Source organism: Syngnathoides biaculeatus, chromosome 14 (assembly GCF_019802595.1).
Source record: "Syngnathoides biaculeatus isolate LvHL_M chromosome 14, ASM1980259v1, whole genome shotgun sequence".
In the NCBI taxonomy this organism is placed as follows: Eukaryota; Metazoa; Chordata; class Actinopteri; order Syngnathiformes; family Syngnathidae; genus Syngnathoides; species Syngnathoides biaculeatus.
In genome coordinates, this window is record NC_084653.1 from 21,750,584 (window position 1) to 21,770,419 (window position 19,836).

Here is a 19,836-nt window from a genome sequence, read left to right on the forward strand (position 1 = left end):
TAAATGACTCCTGGTTTTACACAAACTCGCATTCATTAACTATGATTGGTGAAAAAAGAAAGGTGATGTCACTAACTATATTTCGTTCGAACGTGAAGAGACTTTACACTATAATAAATGTGTGATTAACCCTTTCCGGGCAGGGGTTGCAAATTTGCAACAGGTTTATACATAATCAAAAATTAGTATCATTTTCTGAAAGCATCAGATTTTTTCTCTATGCAAAATTTTATTTGGTCCAGAGAGGGTTAAAATGTAAATGGAAAAAAAAAAAAGAAGAACGGGATCCACGCATGGATCCGGTGAGGAAGTCGGCGAGATTTACATGGAAGAGTCTGGACGCATGCAAATACTTTGTTGCTGGATCTGTTCTCAATCAAGAATAAATCCCACATAGTGATGGACCCACTCAGATTTTTTTCAATACAAATACCAATATTTCAATAAATGACCCTTGGTTTTACACAAACTTGCATTTATTAACTATGATTGGAAAAAAAAAAAAAGACAGCGAGTCGGCTCCTCCGTACACGGAAGCGTGTTGCGGCCACACGTTAACCTTCGGTAATCCTCTGTGACAGACTTTTTGTTTAAATATGCATTGTTCTCAAATGAGTCCAATGCGTATTTAAAAAAAGAAAATAAACCGCTAGTATAGGCGTCAGCTCCCGTACATGGAAGCGTGTTGCGGCCACACGTTAACCTGTGTAATACTCTCTGTGACCAACGGTTTATTTTCTTTTTTTAAATATGCATTGGACTCATTTGGGAATAAAGCATATTTAAAAAAAAAAAAAAAAGTTTACTGAAGTTTAACATGTGGCCGCAACACGCTTCTGTGTACGCTGGAGATGACTCCCTGTCGTTTTTTTTTTTTTTTTTTTTTTTAAATACGCATTTTTCTCTAATGAGCCAACTTGGTATTATAAATAGTTTTTGATAATTTGAGATTGAGAAGAAAAATTCCTACCTGAAATGAAGCGATCGCTACACAGGCGTTGGGTGTATTTTGGGCCACGTTTAATTGCCGAAATCCATCCATCTTTTTTGGTCAGCTTTTTCATTCCATAAAATGATCTCTTCGAATATCGTTCTCGTCTGTTGTGACAACCAACAGCACGACAAGTCTCGGGCATTGTGAATATTCTGCTCCGGTTCAAAGTCCCCCACGCTACCGAGCAGCTCTTTTTGACCGCCAATATGGCGCCGTGAAAATGGCGAGGTCACGTGCACGAGCTCTATAAAAGAACATTCATCCATCCATTTTCTGTGGCCCTCGCTCTCTTTGGGATGCCGGGTGACTCCCGCCTGACTGAGCGAAAGTTGGGTGTACGCCCGGAAACGGTCGCCATTCAACCGCAGGGCATCCATTTTCCATACGGCATTTTCTGCTGAGGGTACCTCGACATTTAAATCCCTCCTACAAGTGTCACATTGCGATTAGCCACACATGAAAAGCGCTCCATAGACCAGATGGATTTTGTAAGGCGCTTAACTTCTTTTTACATTTTTTAGGAGATAAGAATGATAAAATATAACTCAAAAGACTGTTGCGTTAATAAAGGCTTTATATTGGTGACAGCTTGAGCCAGGAACAGTTTCATTCAATTTTCTTTTTTCTTTCCGTGTCTCTGAAAAAAATTATATTTGACCCGGCGGTTACCCTGAAATAAAACCTGTTTTGTCCTCGCTGCCCCATTTAATAAATATCTTATTCTAAAACAGTTCAGATTTTGAAATATAAATCAGCAGGCATGTAGAAATGTTGTGGAAAGAGGGGCCGATTTGGTTGGAAAAAAAAAAAAAAAAAAAAAAATTAAAAATCAAAAAATTTGCAGTCGGTGAACAGCTAGAAGCCCGAGTCGATGCTGAGAGAGCGACGGGTGACGTGTTCGATCTCTCCCGGGACGTACTCGCAGAAGCTCGTCTGGTACTTGGCTAACATTTTCAGCATGGGCCGCAGGTTGAACCACCACTGGACTTTGGGCATGCGATGCCTGAGAGACAAAACACGCCGTCATGCCGTCAAGTGGAAAGATACCGGATGCAGTGGACGTGGAAAATACCGTAATTCCCGGCCTGCGGAGCGCACCTGGTTCCAGGCCTCACCGAGTACATTTGTAAAGGAAATACCATTTGGTACATACACACGCCGCAGCTGTGTGAAAGCTGCAATTGGCCGCATTGAAATATGAGTTATTTACAAAGAAAGACGGTACACAGAAAGAGTTTAATGCTAGTGTGGTGCTAAAGCTAGCATGGCGCTAATCCGGCACTAACGCTAGCGCTAACGTGGCGCTAATGATAAATAAATAAAACTTACCGGTAAATATCACTGAGACACACCAGTAACACAGCAGCGACAAGCTAGCACAACGCTAGCGCAGCGCTAACAGGGCCGGTAAAAGTCACTTCCTCGGCACATATATTCCACCGGTCTCATTCTCACCTTTTCCGCTTGAGTGCCCCCTTGCGACCGTTGGAAAAAAATGCACAAATTAGCCGCATCACCGCATAAACCGCAGGGTTGAAAGCGTGTGAAAAAAGTCGCGGCTTCTTGGCCGGAAATTACGGTAACCGCAGTGTCTCACTTTTGACACATTTTCTGTTACAGCTACATCTGCAACTATCCCATGTTTTCAAATCAATCAGTCAATCAAGCGATGTGAATACTTTCCAGATGCACTGTAGGGTGCATCTGGACCACTTACTCAAAGTCGGTGGCGTCCTTGAGTTCGGTGAGGGGGCTGAACGAGACCACCTTCCTCTGGAGGCCCAGCACGCACGCCGTGTCCGCAGAGTTGGCGAACACGCGACCTGGCGATGACACGACACAATTAGTGAGGTCACTTAACGCTACGATAAGGGCTTAACTGTACTGTATGATGAGAGATAGTGGCGCATGCAGATGGCGCAGGTTTAATTCCCAGCCATTGCTTGTCACAAACCTTGAAATTAATAAAAGAACACCTTCACAACTGCTCAGTAAGTTGCAGTATGAGTATTATCTAATTAGTCATGTTTTACAAAGAATAACGAATAAAGGCCTCTGAGTATGATTATATTGTCTGGCTACTTGAGGTGCTACACCATTTGTATCATATAGCTGTTGCGTCAACGGTTTTAACATCAACACCGATGCTAACTTAATTAGGCTGTCCATGTTGTTTTTCATTGAGTATTAGCATTGAGCTAGCAGACTTTTGCAAGTCAGTGATGTGTTTTTAAATACACAAGGCAAGCGCTTCAGCTAATATTTAAAGATGTGACGGGCGCTGGCAGCACCTCCTGCTCGTAATTTGCCATTTTTTTCCCCCACTCTCAACTCAAGACGAGATTCGTCTTACCTTGACGGTAGTTTTCTGTCAGCTTCTCACTTATCCACTGGATGGCCTTCACTCCCAGCTTGGTGCCATAATTTCGGTCAAAGGGAGACGGCGACCCTCCCTGGCGAACGTGACAGAAACAAAAAAAAAAAAAAAAAAAAGCTGAGGGAATCTATTTTCTTTTACGGCGGATCAAGAACACGAGACGGCGCCGCACCTGCTGGAGGTGTCCCAACACGTTGACGCGGCAGTCAAAAATGCCCTTCCCCTCGGCGGAATACAGTTTATGCAGGAAATCCGTAGTGTAGTGCTCGTGGCATTTTTCATTCCTGTTAAGTAGAAGAAGTCGAATACACAAGTGAACGTTTTAATGAGAGTTGGGGATGGTGTGACCGAGCATGTTGCGAGTAGTTCCAGCCTGCTGATAATTGAACCCAGGCGCCCTATTATTTCGCTGTTTATTAATTAATGCCTTTTTTTTCTGGAGGGTGCTGGGGGTTCAATTCTTTTATACTTTCTATTAATTTCAAAAGAGCTTTGGACACCGTGATGGTGTAGATCACAGGTGTCAAACTCATGGCCCGGGGGCCAAATCTGGCCCACCACGTGATTTTATCTGGCCCACGAAGCCAAATCTAAAAATGATAAAGTTGAGATACTCCAAGCATTTTTGTGCTAACAAACGTGTATATTTCGGATTCCAAAACTAATTCATAAATTGATGGGATTATTAAATATTTTTGTTCCACAGTCGCAACGGCAATCTAAGGGAAACCGGAGCAACAATGTGGCCCGCAAGAAAAATGAGTTTGACCCCCGTGGTGTAGATAAAGCGCTATGGAAGTGCAGTCCGTTTACCATTTCTTTTATTTTGTTTCCATTTCTCCGTTTTAAAACGAAATGAGCCCAAGCGTCGGCCAACCCCTGACATACAGCACACAGACAGCGCGCTGCATTGAATGAATCCGACAGAAAAGCATGAAAGAAGTCAACCAGACGGGCTTTTTTTTTTTTTTTTTGAGAAAGCAGACAGTATTGAATCCCGCCGAAGCCATCTGACCTCAGTACGAGCCCCCGCTGGATGTCCTTCTTCATCTTCTCCGTGAGATGCTCCACGTTGGTCTGCGAAAGGCAAACATAATGGGGAGCTGAATGCGGACGGAAAAACTAATTGCGTAGAGAATCTGCGATCGGCACCTTCAGGTCGTGGATGTTAAAGGGGTCCTCGAAGATGTAGGCTGCGTCGGCGCCCACGGCGATGCCTGTGCTGGTCGCTAGGTAACCGCAGTAGCCCCCCATTGTTTCCACCACAAACACGCGCCTCTTTGTCCCCGTCGCAGACTGCTTTATCTTGTCGCAGCCCTTAGGGGGAGATTAACCAACGAAAGGTGTAAAGAGGAGATAACTCGAGGCTGCGCGTCGGCGCTGCAAGAATGTAAAATTGTTAACTAATCTTATCAACACAACAGGACGACTGTCTGCCTTATTGTATTGAATCGATTGTGCAAAGCTTGGCAGATTGGAACTTTTTTTTTTTTGTGATTGCAGACTAATTACGAATCAGTCAAATTAAAAAAAGAGAGGAACGTTATTTCTTGTGTTTGGGGCACATTGGAACAGCTGTTAGAGGATTAAGGTACACAGGAAACTGGTTCGAATTTGAGCACCTTTCCCGCCCACTTCTGATGAAAATCAGCAAAGGCCCAATTATCGGATTTCTCTAAAGGATTATCCTGTGATGTGGGTTGTGTTAAAAGGGATTTTTCCACTTCAATCTGCTTGGAAAATGATGGCCCCGACAATCATTAATGTTTTACCTGTGAGGCAGGTGTGCAAACCGCTAGTTCACCCAAAAATAAATAAATAAATAAGCCATGCATTTTTAAAACTCTCCACGTAAACGGTAATTTCCGGCCTACAAACCGTGAATTTTTTTCACACGCTTTCAACAATGCGGCTTATGCGGTAATGTGGCTAATTTGTGTATTTTTTTTCCTAACGGCCGCAAGGTGGCACTCGAGCGGAAAAGATAATAGAGTGAGAGCGATGGAATATATGTGGCGAGGAAGTGACTTTTACCGGTCCAGCCCTGTTAGCGCTGCGCTAGCGTGTTACTGCTGTGTCTCAGTGATTTTTACCAGTATGGTTTTTTTTTTTGAACTGGTCCTGTTAGCTCGGCGGCACTAGCGTTAAACTCTCTGTGTACCATCTTTCTTTGTAAATATCTCGTGTTTTAATGTGGGCAGTGGCTTTTGCACAGCTGCGGCGTATGTATCTAACAAATTATTTCCTTTGTATTTGTGTGTTTGTATTTATGTATTTCCTTTACAAATGTATTGGGTGACGCTTAGAATCAGGTGCGCTCCGTAAGCCGTGAATTACAGTAAAAAAAAAAGCTAATTTTTTGCGTTACCACATTTGCGCTCAGCATTACCTCCATGGCGGCGTTGACGGCGGTGTCGGCCCCCAGACTGAAGTCTGTTCCGGGGACGTTGTTGCTGATGGTGGCGGGAATCACACACATGGGGATACACAACTCGTCGTAGTGCCCTCGCGCCTCAAAGAGCTCCAGCACGCCTCTGTAGGCCTTTGAAAGCGGAAAACACAGAGAGCAAAGACTTGGGAAAAACACCACGGATTCTTTAACTTTAGTCTACAGTGTTCCCCTTCTGCAGTCCTTTCCAACGATATTTTTTTTAAAAAGGCTTTACAGCACTTACTTATGGTAATGCAGCCTCGTGTGGGAAAGGCGAGCCACAGTGGGCGACGCAGTTTTTAGCCGTTCATTGAATACCAGGAGAACAGTAAAACCCAAACACAATAAGCGCCCTCATGCAGTCCGTACGGGTTTGAAGCAAACTAAGTAAAAAAAAATGTATTTACTATATTCATTATTATTACAGGCAATATTCTGTTCTCAAACTTCCGCGTTGTCAAACAAATCGGTTTTCGAACGAAAATCGGTATTCGAACGCCCCTGGAAAAACCCAGACATAACATAACGTGCATGGCCCGACCAGCTGACTTACGACGCGCTTTGTTATTGTGTATAACGCAGCTTCTGCAAGTAGACGTGTCCCAGTAGCTCCATTAACTGACTGTTTTTTCTTCCTCTTCAGCCCCAATCCTGGCTCCGAAAAAGTGACACTAGATAAGTAAGAACTTCACCCCCACCCAAGAGATTTGAGACAGTAGTTGATAGTTTTGCATTGCTTTTTACTTGTGAACTTTAATAATGCTCCGTTCCATTAGCGTTTCTGCATTTTTGTTTTGTTTCAAAGATTTCGTTGACTCGAGTTACGAGTTAATGTTTTTGTACGTTATATTTTGTAAAAATAAAAATCTTTTTTTCCCCTCATTATTGCTTGTTTAAAGTTATTCATTTGCACTTTTGTTGATTAAAAAAAAAAGTTTACAAGCCAGTGGGCCGAGTCGCTCCAGATATGGGAATGCACTTCCACCCTAGCCTACTCTACTACTAAAGCATACATTTTAAGGAAAAAAATATATATATTTCCTAAATTATTTTATTATATTAAGTATTTAAACTATACATGTATTTCTACTATGTAATTTAGGATCAGGAAAAGGTAAAACAAAATGCTTTAAAAAGCCTATTTTTTTTTTGCCTTGGAACGCATTATTTCTTTTTCCATTGATTGTAATGGGAAATATCGATTTGGTTTTTGAACAAATCACTTCTCGAACTGCCTACTGGAACGGATTGTGGTCGAGAACCGAGGTTGTACTGTAGTATATAACTACAGCATAGTGTGTTTTTTGACCTTTAGCGGGCGGGTCTGGTCACTGTACCTCAAACCCTCCGATGACAAGCAGGGCTGAAATGTTGAACTTGGCCATGTTCTCCACAATCTTCTCCATGTGTTTGCTTGGAAGGGTTCTGAACAAAAACAGGGAAGCGCGTCGTTTGTTTGTCATCAAGAAGCAGAACAGATCATTACTCCACAGCTCACCTTTTCGTTCCCAACAGCGAGCCCCCCTGGCCCGTCCATCCCGCGACATTGTGCCACTCCATCTCAAACACCTGCAGTCACAAAAATTCACCTTCTCCTCATTACGGAGGCAGAGGGAAGGCGGTCAAGGACGCCGAGGGGGAAGGCCTCACGTCGCCGTTGGCGAAGCCCTGGAAGCCGTTGTGCACGGCGTAGACCTTGTGCCCGTGGGCGATGGCCAACCTGACGGCCGACCTGACGGCCGCGTTCATGCCCGCTGCCGGGGCGCCCACGTTCAGGATGGCCAGAGAGAAGTTGCTCTAAGGGGAGCAGGATTGAGACTCAGTACTTTCAGTGACATACATATCTTTTTATCCAGCATATTAACTGATTTGACACTTACCATAAATATGGAATATTATGCTTTTTTATTTTGTTTATATATTTTTTTTAAGCATTCTACTGTGCTTCACTTTTAAAAACAAAATGACTTTCTCATCAGTGACCGTTTGCGCTATGAAGGGGACATATTTCTGAACATCCATCCATCCATTTTCTTAGCCGCTTATCCTCACAAGGGTGAGGGCCATCACGTATGAAAAAAAAAAAAAATAACCAAGCAAATCTGTAATTATATGCTTATTGATGTTTGAAAATGTCATGAGTGCACTTCTGCCCCACTGTTACAAAACAACAGAGCGAATTCACACAACCAGTCAATGACGGAAGGAACGTGCTGGTAAAAATCGAGCCCCTTGTGTTCGTCCATCAAACAAAAGCCGGACTCGCCGTTGCCCAGCATTACAGGGGCGGATTTAGGACTGCCCCATTGCATGACAGATCCGCCCCGAAAAGGAGTCTGTTTAAACATGGCAAAAAATATGGGCTAAAATACGGCTGTAACTCTCGAACCTTGAACCTATTTTGACAAGCGTATCCCACAGATGCATAATAAAGGCGAATACAGTCGGTTTTCACATTATACCCCCTTTAAGAATGTTAAAATGACACACATTAATCTAGTGGAGGCCATTAAGGGTTTGGATTAAGGTTCCTCTGGAGTCAGAGACCCACCTTTGACTGGGAAGGCTTCTGGAAGGCAAGAAGCTTATAGATGTTCCAGTTGTTCTCAAAACTCCTGGAAGGATATTTGAGTTCAGTTGTAACTTTTTTTTTCCCACTTTTTAACGTACAAGCAATGTTCATGGCCACAACACTGGGTACATCTGCAGATTGTAATGCAATGCAATGAAAGAACCTTCCCAATTCCATAATTTAATAATTGCTTGCTTTGGTTTTTCCACATTGAAAAATATGGACACTAGGCTCATTAAACACTCCCAATTCTGCATATTATTAATGGTTGTTGGTCTATATGTGTCCTATGATTGATCAGGATCATTCCAGAGTTGATACCCACCAGATCAGGGGTGCCCAGACTTTTTTACCCCAAGATCTACTTTACAAGCAGCCAGCCTCTGGGGTGATGATGGTGATGCTCCCAAATCGTTTTAAGGTTAATGTTAATGTTATAAAACACATTGATGGGCTGCGGGAGTACTGTAACATTTGTGATTATGAGTGTACGTCTTTAAGAGCGGGGTGGGGGTGAAAGGTAAACTAAGAAAAAGAGAGTGTGGCGGACCAGCGGTCATTGTTAGAGAAAGTTCCGTTTGCTGCCTAAAAGAAACCAGTGGCTTCTTCTTTTAATTTTTTACAGTACGTATGTGAATTGTGCCATTGGATGTAATAACCAGTCATCCCTCACTCATTGCATCACATTCCAAAATGCCACAAACTGAATGGCTGTGTGCTATACTTTCAATTTACATTGGATGAGTTTTTTTGTTTGCGCACAACGCAGAATATCTGGGAAGAGACTGCATCAGCGGTGCACAATTGCGCACGAACAACCAAGACTGCCTTGGGATCGGCGCATTGAGCTCCCCTGCTCTACATGACTGCAAATGATTCCATCACAAGCACATAAACGGCTGCTTACCCTCCACGCAGTTTAACAGCCTCGTCGAACTTCTTCTCGTTCATGGCCGTCTGCACCAGCTTCGTCTGAAAGAGAGGGCGTGTTGAACAAATGTAGAGCGCCGCCAATCGCTGGTAAGGTTGGAAGATTGGCAGCATCGGACGGGGCTCACCATCTCCACACACTCCATAAGAGGCAGACGGACGGCCTGGTTGCCCGACAGGCCGATGACGCAGGCCGGGGTGTCGGGAGACGCCTCCATCAGAGCGACCACCGCCTCCACGCCTAACTTGCTGCTCTGTTTAAAAAAAAAAAAAATACATTTTTTTTCTCCATTTTTAATGCACCAGAAGTACACTTAACACATGTACCAAATAGTCTCAGTAACAACCCAGGCTAAACCGATAAAGATCTTATAAAAAAAAAAATGGAGACGTATCCTTACTTCTTTGACACCAATGACTGCTTTAATATTAGACAGGGCTTTTGCACCATCTTATGGCATTACAGAAGGAGTCCCAAAATACACAATGAATAGAAAAGAATAGTTGCCACTGAATAAAAACACCAATAGGAGAATAGGTGGGAGCTCATTTTACGTCATATTTGAATATTTCAGGTTGACGCATTCTCTCGCCACACAACGTACTAGTGTAAAATGGAGAATTAATATACACACACACATACACCACTTCACAGTGCACACTGGGCTAATCCCACACAGTGGTTTAGCAAAACATTTGTTACGCATCGTCGCTATTGCGTTCTATTTTCAAGACGTCCAAAACAGAGCTCACCAGTATTCTGTCGAACGCCGAGGGCGTTCCTCCACGCTGGACGTGTCCGAGTACGGTGATTCTGGTGTCGTAGCCCAACCGCTTCATCACCAGCTTCAAGGACAAATGAAAAGCAAGTGTGACTTGTTAGAGGAAGACTTGTTGTGTTTTCATCTCATCTACGATTAAATCTTCAAAACTTACATCTCTCAGATAAGTGGAGGAGATGGGCTTGCCGTGCATGTCGATAGCTCCTTCAGCGACAATTATGATGTTGAGTCTGGAGCCTTTGGTACGACTCTGGAAGTAGGCACATACACAAATTGCAATAATCTCTTCAGAATTTGTTGAATTAGGGAAAAAAAAAAGAGAGTGAATTAAAGGGCCTTTAACAAAAAACTGCTTGATCGTGATGGGAAAAACATATTGGTTGCCATTTAAAAATAGGGACCAGGATCTGGATCGCTCACCGCCTCAAGACGGTCGCACATGCGATCCTCCCAGTCGTCTTTTGGCGGAGCTTCTGGGATGAAGAGCCAATCGGCGCCGGAGGCTAGCGCAGACACCAAGGCGAGATAGCTGGTGGACGAAAAAAAAAAAAGTCCAGATATTAGAGTGTCGGTCAGTTTAGACGGAAGTAACAATGAAAAAAAGCAAGTGTTCAACTTTACCCGCAGTGACGACCCATGACCTCCAAGACGAACGTACGCTGGTGGCTGTCGGGAGAACAACGGGTTCATAAACAGATTGTTGGGGTTTTTTTTGTTTTTTTACACAGCCTAAACATCACTGAGAGTTCAAGTCTGCGCACGACTCAGCAGCCAAACAAATACTTTGGGCACTCCTCGCTAGCGTTCTCTTTTTAGTCAGTAAAATTCATTGCAATCCTGTTTCTGCGCTTACACATGCAAAAAATATGTATTAATATGTATAAAGTGGTTTGCATCAGCAAGGGCATCCATTGTAAAGACTGAGCCAAATACAAGATTGACACTGCACGGCTTGAGTTGAACGTCACTGGCTCATTAACGTAGCATTTGTCACTCCATGAACTGTGTCATTTTTTTCTCACGATGGCAACACACGTTTCTACTGACTACCGCAACCTGTATTCAATTGATACCATACACACTTTATACCAGGGGTGCCGAGACTTTATTACCTCAAGATCTTCATCCTGGATCAGGCTGTGCCAAGGTGGAATTTTAAAAATACACACCATCTCATCTTGTACTTTCTACTTTGGCTTCAGACCAGACCTTTCCCACTTGGAAAGGAGAAAATTTCGTCCAGTTTAACCACTTTTTTTTTTCTCCGATTATTCACATACTCCGACAGTCGTTGCATCTTAAAACAACAGCATTTTTACTTTACTTTTTTAACTTTCTCCATTAATATCGAAAGTAAACATAAGCAGCATGTCTAGCTCGTCTTTGCTCTACGTTGCCCTGACTGTGTTGCCAACTAAAGCAGCGGTGGTGGACGCTGTCATTATAAAACACATTGATGGGCTGTGTAAGTACTGTAACATTTTTAATTATGAGTGTACGTCTTTAGGGGGCCGGGGGGGGTATAAGGTAAACTAGGAAAAAGAGAGAGTGGCGGACCAGCGGTTGTTGTTAAAGAAAGTTCTGTGTGCTGCCTGAAAGAAACCAGTGGCTTATTTTCATTTTTTACAGTACGTTTGTGCCATTGGATGTAACAGCCTGTCATCCCTCACTCATTGAATCCCATTGCAAAATGCCACAAACTGAACAGCTGTATGTTATACTTTCAATTTGCATTGTTTTTTTCGTTTGTTTTTTAATCTTTTTTTTTTCCACACGCAACGCAGAATATCTGCAAAGAGACTGCATCAGCCGTGCACAATTGCGCATGTGTGCAGTTTTGAATTATACTAGTCGGTGGCAGTACACAGTTGGATTGAAGTTGAATGTTAGATGTAGTGTTTTTTCACCTTTGAGCAGTAGTCATGATAGCATCAATGATCTCCATGATTCGGTGCAAGGCAGAATCTGCTCCGATGGTCATGTCAGTTCCGCAGAAGTCGTTGTCTATAGACCCCACCAGGCCCACAATGTTCAGGTGGCTGTTCTGTTTCGCCAGCGTATCCGTGATCTTCCCTGAAAGGGCCACAGTGTGGTAAATGAACTCATTTCCATTCAACGTGACGGAGGGGCTCGACGAGCGGGGCCCGGGCTCGCGCTCACCGCTCTGGATGAGCTCATCCAGCAGGCTGCTCCACTCGCCGCGAAAGATGTTGGCTCCGGTTAGGCTGCCGTCGCCGCCGCACACGCAAAGGTTGGTGATGCCACGCTTGACCAGGTTCAAGGCCGCCGCCAGCCTCCCCTGGTGGGTCGTGAACGCCTTGCATCGAGCGCTGCCGATCACCGTCCCGCCCTGTCCCGGTCAGAGCACAAAGTAACAACTCTGGAGTAGCATGAAGTGATGGGACACTTATTAATTTACTTATTTATTTGAGATAAAGGCAAGCATCAACAAGCATTCAACTCCATTAAATAAATACAATAAAATCATCCAGTGCTATATGTGATGGAAGTTTGTCTTCCAGCCATCACAGCATATCCAAATAATCTCAAGATACCATGCGAATATGCCCTGTAATGTGATACTTAGTAAGTGCTTTTGGTACCACGCTACAATGTTTTGTTTTGGGGTTTTTTGGTCCATGCCGCAACATGTCTTTGATCCTAGGAGAGTTCTAATCCAATTAGCAATGGCCATGTACGATAAAAAGGAAGGTGTAATAAAAGATGTTCATGCAAACACAATACAATGATTGAGGTCCTCAATACATGAAAGAAATGCTAACGGAATACAAACCCAGTAGAGCTCTGAGATCGACTGACTCAGGTCAAATAGTGAAGCGCAGAGTCCAAAGCCAACATGGCGAAGTAGCATTTAGCTATTATGCTGCACACAAATGGAATAAGTTGCCAACCGAGGTGAGGTCAGGCCCAAGTGATAATGTTTTTAAATCCAGGTTGAAAACGTTTCTTTTTTTCCCCTCATGCTTTTTAGAATATATCCACTTTTTGATCATATTACTTGCACTGTATGCAGTTTTAATATTTTGTTTATCATTTTTATTGTTTTTATCCCATTTTAAATGTTTAATCTCTTTGTTTTCAAATGCCTTCAATCATGTAAAGTTCATTGAGTTACCTCGTGTATGAAATGCGCTATACAAATAAATCTGCTTTGCTTTGCTGTGCTTAAGTGGCGCACCAGTCTTGTCCTGGCTCCTAAGCAAGCATGAATGTACACAATAAGCACCCTGAGCTATAATTATTCCTTGCGTGACGAATATTCCCACCATGTTGGTCATGCATCAAAGTTGAGTGAATTTATTTATTTTTACAATCACTTATGGAAAAGCCATGAATGTGTTTAATGTTTCTTGAAGCCTTACGCACTTTATACTTCGGTCCTCCTTGTTGTATTTTTGCAACCTCAAAGTGTTTTTCTCACAAATATTTGCTGTAATTGTGACATGGCGTTTATTAGTGGTAGACATACAAATTCGGGTAACGTTGCAACCGTAGGAATGGAACAAATGTATGGTTAATGGTTTTATAATGGCGTCACGTTTACGCTGATTTCCATGATTTCCTAAGGAAAAATTTGTTTATAACACTAAATGGGGAGGAGGAATAACATCAATATATGTGCTTACCATGAGAAGAAAATGGCTTTTGAGTGATTCCCCAAGTGGACACCAGGATTTGTACAATTCTAGTGCAACTTGCCATTTCCTTTCAGCAAGTACCGTATTTTCCGCACTATAAGGCCCACGACGTTATAAGGCACACCTTCAATGAATGGCCTATTTTAAAACTTTTTTCATAGATAAGGTGCACCGGATTATTAGGCGCATAGAATAAACGCTACAGTAGAGGCCGGGGTTACATTATGCATTCATTAGATGGAGCTGCACCAAAGCCTCAATATTGATCCATATATAAGGCGCACCGGATGATAAGTCGCACTGTCGACTTTTGAGAAAATTAAAGGCTGTGCGCCTAATAGTGGGGAAAATATGGTACACGCGACATGGGGACAGCTAAGGAACATGCAGCAAGACCCCTTACCAGGTTTGAAACTTTAATAGACAGGTGGGAAGATGGTTGAAATAATAAAAGTCCTATCGTAAAAAAAAGAAAGACAGAAGTTGAGCTTGAAAGTAAAGGGAAAACAGGTTAATGGAAAACAGGGTACACACATAATGATGTGCAAAATTGAGCAAATTTCCCCCCCTCTCTTCCAAACAATGTCAGCAAAGGCCTGATTAACTAATGTCGGAAATATTATCCTGTGTGATTGTCCCGTGATGCGGGGTGTGTTAATTGTGATCCCCCCCCCCTCCCTGCTCGGAAAACAGATGCAACCTCTCAATTGCAAATGATCAATATTTACAATTGCAAATATTTTTGTAAATTGTCAACACCAGTTTGAGTCATAATACTACTCCTGCTACTATTACTACTACTTTTTCTTTGTATTTCCCTACAGTCTGGATGCCCTGTAGCACCACGCTGACTGTCGCAGGTCAGTCCCGGCACTACATCAGACATTTTGTGCAACTCGAGCAGACCACAAACATTATAAGGAGTAGTAAGAAGACATTTGCCCATTTAGTCATAGTGCCGAGTCTCTCACGTAAAAAAAGAAAAAAAAAAATCAACAAAGATTGTTAAAAACCAGTAAATGTGTACCCAAGAAAAAAAAGAAAATAAAAATCAACAAAAATTGTTAAAAAACCGGTATGTGTGTACCCTGCTTAAGGTGACCCAACAGTACCAAGTGGCTACTAAGGAGAATATAAACCTACCAGCTGGATGATGTTGGTCACACTCTGCCAGTTCGCCAGTTTAATGTGATCGCCCCCATCCACAAGCCCCTGATATCCCTATGGAATAACAAAAATAGACTTCATAAAAAAGAATTGAAATATATATATATATATATATATATATATATATATATATATACACACATATATATAGTTCAATATATATATACATATATATTTTTTTAAATTAGTAGTTTTTTTTCTTACCTCATATATCAAGTAGACCTTGGCACCGACATAGATGCCCATTCTGGTCACAGCACGGACAGCAGCATTCATCCCTGAGGAAAGGACACAACACAAGGGCTGAATTAATAATTCCACATCAGATTTGGACCAAAATGTTTATTCTGACAGGGAACAGCATACTGCATGATGTGTCGAACATGGGCACACGTGTTTATTGATGTTTAACTCTTGACATTTGGAATCCAAATATCATCCTCTACATCACTGATCAATAATAATCCTATTATTTAAACACTAATGCTGCAGAAACACACGAAGACAGGAAGTAGAAATACAGGCACAAATTATTTATGTTCTGTAAAAGAAAACACTTTACTTGGAAAAGTACAGAGAAGGTCAGAAGGAGAAGGTGAGAAGGTCAGAAGGAGCTACATTGTGTCTTTGTGGATCTAGAGAAAGCCTATGACAGAGTACCAAGAGAGGAACTGTGGTACTGCATGCGCAAGTCTGGTGTTGCGGAGAAATATGTAATATATAATATGAAACGTGCCGTAGTTGTGTCAGAAGGATTTAAGGTGGAGGTGGGACTGCATCAGGGATCAGCTCTGAGCCCCTTCCTGTTTGCAGTGGTAATGGATAGGCTGACAGATGAGGTTAAACTGGAATCCCCTTGGACCATGATGTTCGCGGATGATATTGTGATATGCAGTGAAAGCAGGGAGCAGGCGGAGGAAGAATTAGAAAAATGGAGGCACGCACTGGAAAGGAGAGGAATGAAGATTAGCCGAAGTAAAACAGAATATATGTGCGTGAATGAGAAAAGTAGAGGGGGAAGAGTGAGGCTCCAGGGAGAAGAGATAGCGAGGGTGGATGACTTCAAATACTTGGGGTCAACAATACAGAGCAATGGAGAGTGTGGTCAGGAAGTGAAGAAACGGGTCCAAGCAGGTTGGAACAGCTGGCGAAAGGTGTCTGGTGTGTTATGTGACAGAAGAGTGTCTGCTAGGATGAAGGGAAAAGTTTACAAAACAGTGGTGAGGCCGGCCATGATGTACGGATTAGAGACAGTGGCACTGAAGAAACAACAGGAAGCTGAACTGGAGGTGGCAGAAATGAAGATGTTGAGGTTCTCGCTCGGAGTGACCAGGTTGGACAGGATTAGAAATGAGCTCATTAGAGGGACAGCCAAAGCTGGATGTTTTGGAGACAAGATTCGAGAGAGCAGACTTCGATGGTTTGGACATGTTCAGAGGCGAGAGAGGGAGTATTTTGGTAGAAGGATGCTGAGGATGGAGCTCCCAGGCAAAAGAGCGAGAGGAAGACCAAAGAAAAGGTTGATGGATGTTGTTAGGAAGGACATGAGGACAGTGGGTGTTCGAGAGGAAGATGCAGGAGATAGGCTAAGATGGCAAAAGATGACACGCTGTGGCGACCCCTAACGGGACAAGCCGAAAGGAAAAGAAGAAGGAGAAGAAAAGAAAACACTTTACTGGAGTTTACTGAGTCACTTGATTATAGATATACATATAATTAGATACTCGGTCCTTTTTAAGATATGCGTCTATGGTGACACAAAACTAGTGGGATTAATGCCATTCGTGTGTTTGTGTGGATGGGAAGAAAAATCAGAAAAACAACGATACTGACACATTGTGCTGCATACGGTTATGACAAGGTAATTGGGAGTAACCTTTCACAGGAAAAAATATTTATCTTAAACCTCACCGAAACCATTTAATAAATGAGCGAGTTACGACTTATTTTTAATGTCCTTGCATTGCTGTTGACGGGAATGTCGCCCCTTCCAACATGGCTGTCAACGATGCACATCAGTCACATGAGCTCCGGGGCGCAGATGGCTCTAGTCTCAATTCATATCTGTGTTTCTAGTAGTTGTGAGAAAGTGTTTTTCTATAACATAACATAACTCAAGGTACCATTATATTTTATTTAAAATATATATAAAGTCCAAAAATGCTAGATTTTTAATATACTGTACAACATAGTACCCAACTGTAGACTGACTTGACTTTCACCGGGTGTTGCTTCATCAACTTGGTGAGGAAATCAGCGGCGCATTTATGATTTCATAACTTCACATTGGTCAAAGGTTATAGCTGAACATGACCGAGGGAGATTTGTGAAGAGGCTTTTGTTGAGTTTTTAAGATGTTTAAATCGCGCGTGCACCTACAACTCTCACTTTTACCACAGTCTGTGAACGCCTCATCCGTCATCCAGCAACGTTTCCACCACTTTATTTACTAATATCAATTTTGACGGTGGCAAAAAAAAATGGTTTTCAAGCTCATTTATGTGTGACTGTAACCACCACACAGTACCAGTGTGGGAAACAGACATGACATAACTTAGCCGAGTTAGCAAGAGCTAGCTTCACTTCTATTTGACAGCCCGTAAAGTTTTGAAATTAATTTCGATGAAGTTGCGATATGTGTTTGGAGTCACCTTGGGCGTCCCCGCCGCTGGTGAGCACCGCTATCGCCCGGCCTGCCCCCGTCATCTTCAACTTTTCCAGGTCCATGGAAGACATGTTTGGTGGCTTTTTTTTTTTTTTTCTCGGTCGCTGCAAATGTGACGCTTCCGGGAGGGAAGTGGGCGTTGGGTTCAAGCACCCGGTGGTCGAGTAGGGGAGTATGGGGGGGTCTCTTGAGAGTGGCGGGGTTTAGAACTTCACCGAAACAGTCGATATTTGTTACGTCTCGCCAGAAGTTGGACTCTTAACTCCGCCCGATAGAAGACGAATGAATGCTCCTCTGCTTTACCCGCGCAGCCCGGAAATCCACGCTGCACAGTTCTCGGGTTGAGTTTAATCGAAGTCCCGCCCGCCCGGGAGACTCCTGTTATGAAAACGATGGAAAACCGTTCAAGCACGTACAACATGGAGTCCTGATGGTGGTGGGCGTGGCTTCGCAAACCACTGGGAACTTCTACCGCTCACCTGAACGTGTCACGTGACAGATAGGTAGGCCATTTTTTTTTTACTTCTACAAAAGAAATTGACCATGTAAGTCACTATATTGTTATATTCGTGATTAATATAAAATTTTAGCTACCATCAATAAAACGAAGCTTCAAAATTGAGAAAAATCAAACTGTTCTGTCTACTCTCAATCACTGCCTGCGCGACTGTCGATCAAAAACCATGACAACCACCTGGAAAAATATATGATGCCTTTCTTATGCCTGCATATAATAATCTAAATATATGCGCTTATAGTGACATCCTATACATTTTCCACACCGGAGTCACAAGTTGTTCTAGAACTGCCACAACATGTGGATTATCTAAATGTAAAATGTACTTTTAGGATTTAGGCACAGCTAGTTAGCTATCTGTACATCACATTATTATATTTATTATTATTTGTATTATTATACTGATTGAGAATATTCATTAACCCATTCATGGGCAGGGTGGCAATTTTTTGCCTTATTGAGATAAAAGTCTCCTAACAGGCCACAATCAAGGAAATACTTCTTTTTTTGTTTGTTTGTTTGTTTATGGTTATGTTATAGGATAACTTTACAAATTTATAATCTTGTCCCTCCGCGAAAGGGTACTTGAGTTTTCTTAGTAGATCGTCCGAAAAACCAGAATCAGATTAAAACACTTAAATATTTTGATATACTGAAGGATAAAATGGATGAAAATCATGACGTCCCAAAAATGGCTGCCCGCAAATGGGTTAATTCATTTTCTGTTCCGCTTATCCTGTCTTGGGTCGGGGCATGCCGGAGCCTTTCCCAGCTACCTCCGGGTGAGACTATGTGTAAACCCTGAACTGGTCGGCTGCCAGTCGCAAGTCATTGAAAATAATCACTAAATAATAATACAAATGTTTTTCACTCCGAAATCACTGATTGGACAGAACGGTCATTGAGTGGTGAGCACGTCTGCCACACAGTTCAAAGGTTATGGGTTTGAATCTCAGCTGGGATCTTCCTTTTTGGTGTTTGCCGTGCTATACTTGGGGTATCTGCTCCAGGTTGTGTCAGCTGCACCAAAGCTCCAGCCAATTCACTTCATGTCGATATGCAGCCTTGTCAAAGTCTTTGATGAGGCCGATGACTCTGGTGTCATTGGCAAACTTAAAGGTCCACTGTCATGAAATGCATGATTTTTAGTATGTTATTAATGCAAAAACGGCAGTATGGACCCATCTGTTTTTTCACCACAAAACATGATTTTGATGTGTATGGCTTTTTGTAACTCCCGCCATGAAAATCCTCTCGAGGGATTTGTTTTCGACAAGAAGCAGGAAGTGACGTACAGAGCAGGAGCACTCTCCAGCGGACACGTGTGTTTCTATTAGTTTTACCTGCGAGAAGGTAGCTCTTTGTTCTTTTGTTTTAGCCAAAACGCCGGCTCGTTATATTGCTCGAACACTTGGGAGGATGGGTTCATTCTTCATACTTTTCAAAAAGACCCAGTTACTCGTGAAAAATGGAAGGACGAGAGCTTCGTTGGTTCCAAATGACAGGTAGGTGTGTTTACAACTACTAAAAAAAAATTGTTGGGGGGAATGTAGTCCGCAAATCACGGGTTCTAAATGTGTCGATGTGCCACCCCAGCCAAAGCCGTGATCGGCGGACTCGGTGCCGTCGGGGTGGCTCATTTCCTCCGCAGAGGTGGATCGGACGGGGAGGCGGTTTGGCCGCGACGTCATCGTCGCTCGTGGGCGGCGTTGTTTTTATCACTGCCGCGCGGATGTGGATCG

At 42.8% G+C, this 19,836-nt stretch overlaps 1 protein-coding gene across 1 annotated transcript; it reads right to left on the reverse strand.

Moving 5' to 3' along the window:
• Positions 1–938: 938 nt before the first annotated feature.
• On the reverse strand, positions 939–17,867 carry pfkla (phosphofructokinase, liver a). The gene is made up of 22 exons (XM_061841095.1): positions 17,564–17,867; positions 15,117–15,190; positions 14,889–14,966; positions 12,247–12,436; positions 11,994–12,159; positions 10,708–10,752; positions 10,507–10,615; positions 10,241–10,336; positions 10,058–10,150; positions 9,433–9,558; positions 9,282–9,346; positions 8,354–8,417; positions 7,453–7,599; positions 7,301–7,371; positions 7,140–7,227; positions 5,761–5,913; positions 4,524–4,688; positions 4,387–4,448; positions 3,544–3,655; positions 3,348–3,447; positions 2,712–2,817; positions 939–1,997 (listed from the first exon to the last, which is right to left on the reverse strand). The coding sequence occupies exons 1-22, from the start codon at positions 17,646–17,648 to the stop codon at positions 1,850–1,852; spliced, it is 2,343 nt and encodes a 780-aa protein (XP_061697079.1). The 5' UTR covers positions 17,649–17,867; the 3' UTR covers positions 939–1,849.
• Positions 17,868–19,836: the final 1,969 nt, after the last annotated feature.

Excerpts from the sequence above, each read along its gene's own strand:
- pfkla (XM_061841095.1), bottom strand. The coding sequence starts at position 17,648 with ATGTCTTCCATGGACCTGGAAAAGTTGAAGATGACGGGGGCAGGCCGG. Across the intron at positions 14,967-15,116 it reads AGGTCTACTTGATATATGAG|GGATATCAGGGGCTTGTGGA; the intron begins GTAAGAAAAAAA and ends GTTATTCCATAG. Across the intron at positions 3,448-3,543 it reads TGTTGGGACACCTCCAGCAG|GGAGGGTCGCCGTCTCCCTT; the intron begins GTGCGGCGCCGT and ends CACGTTCGCCAG.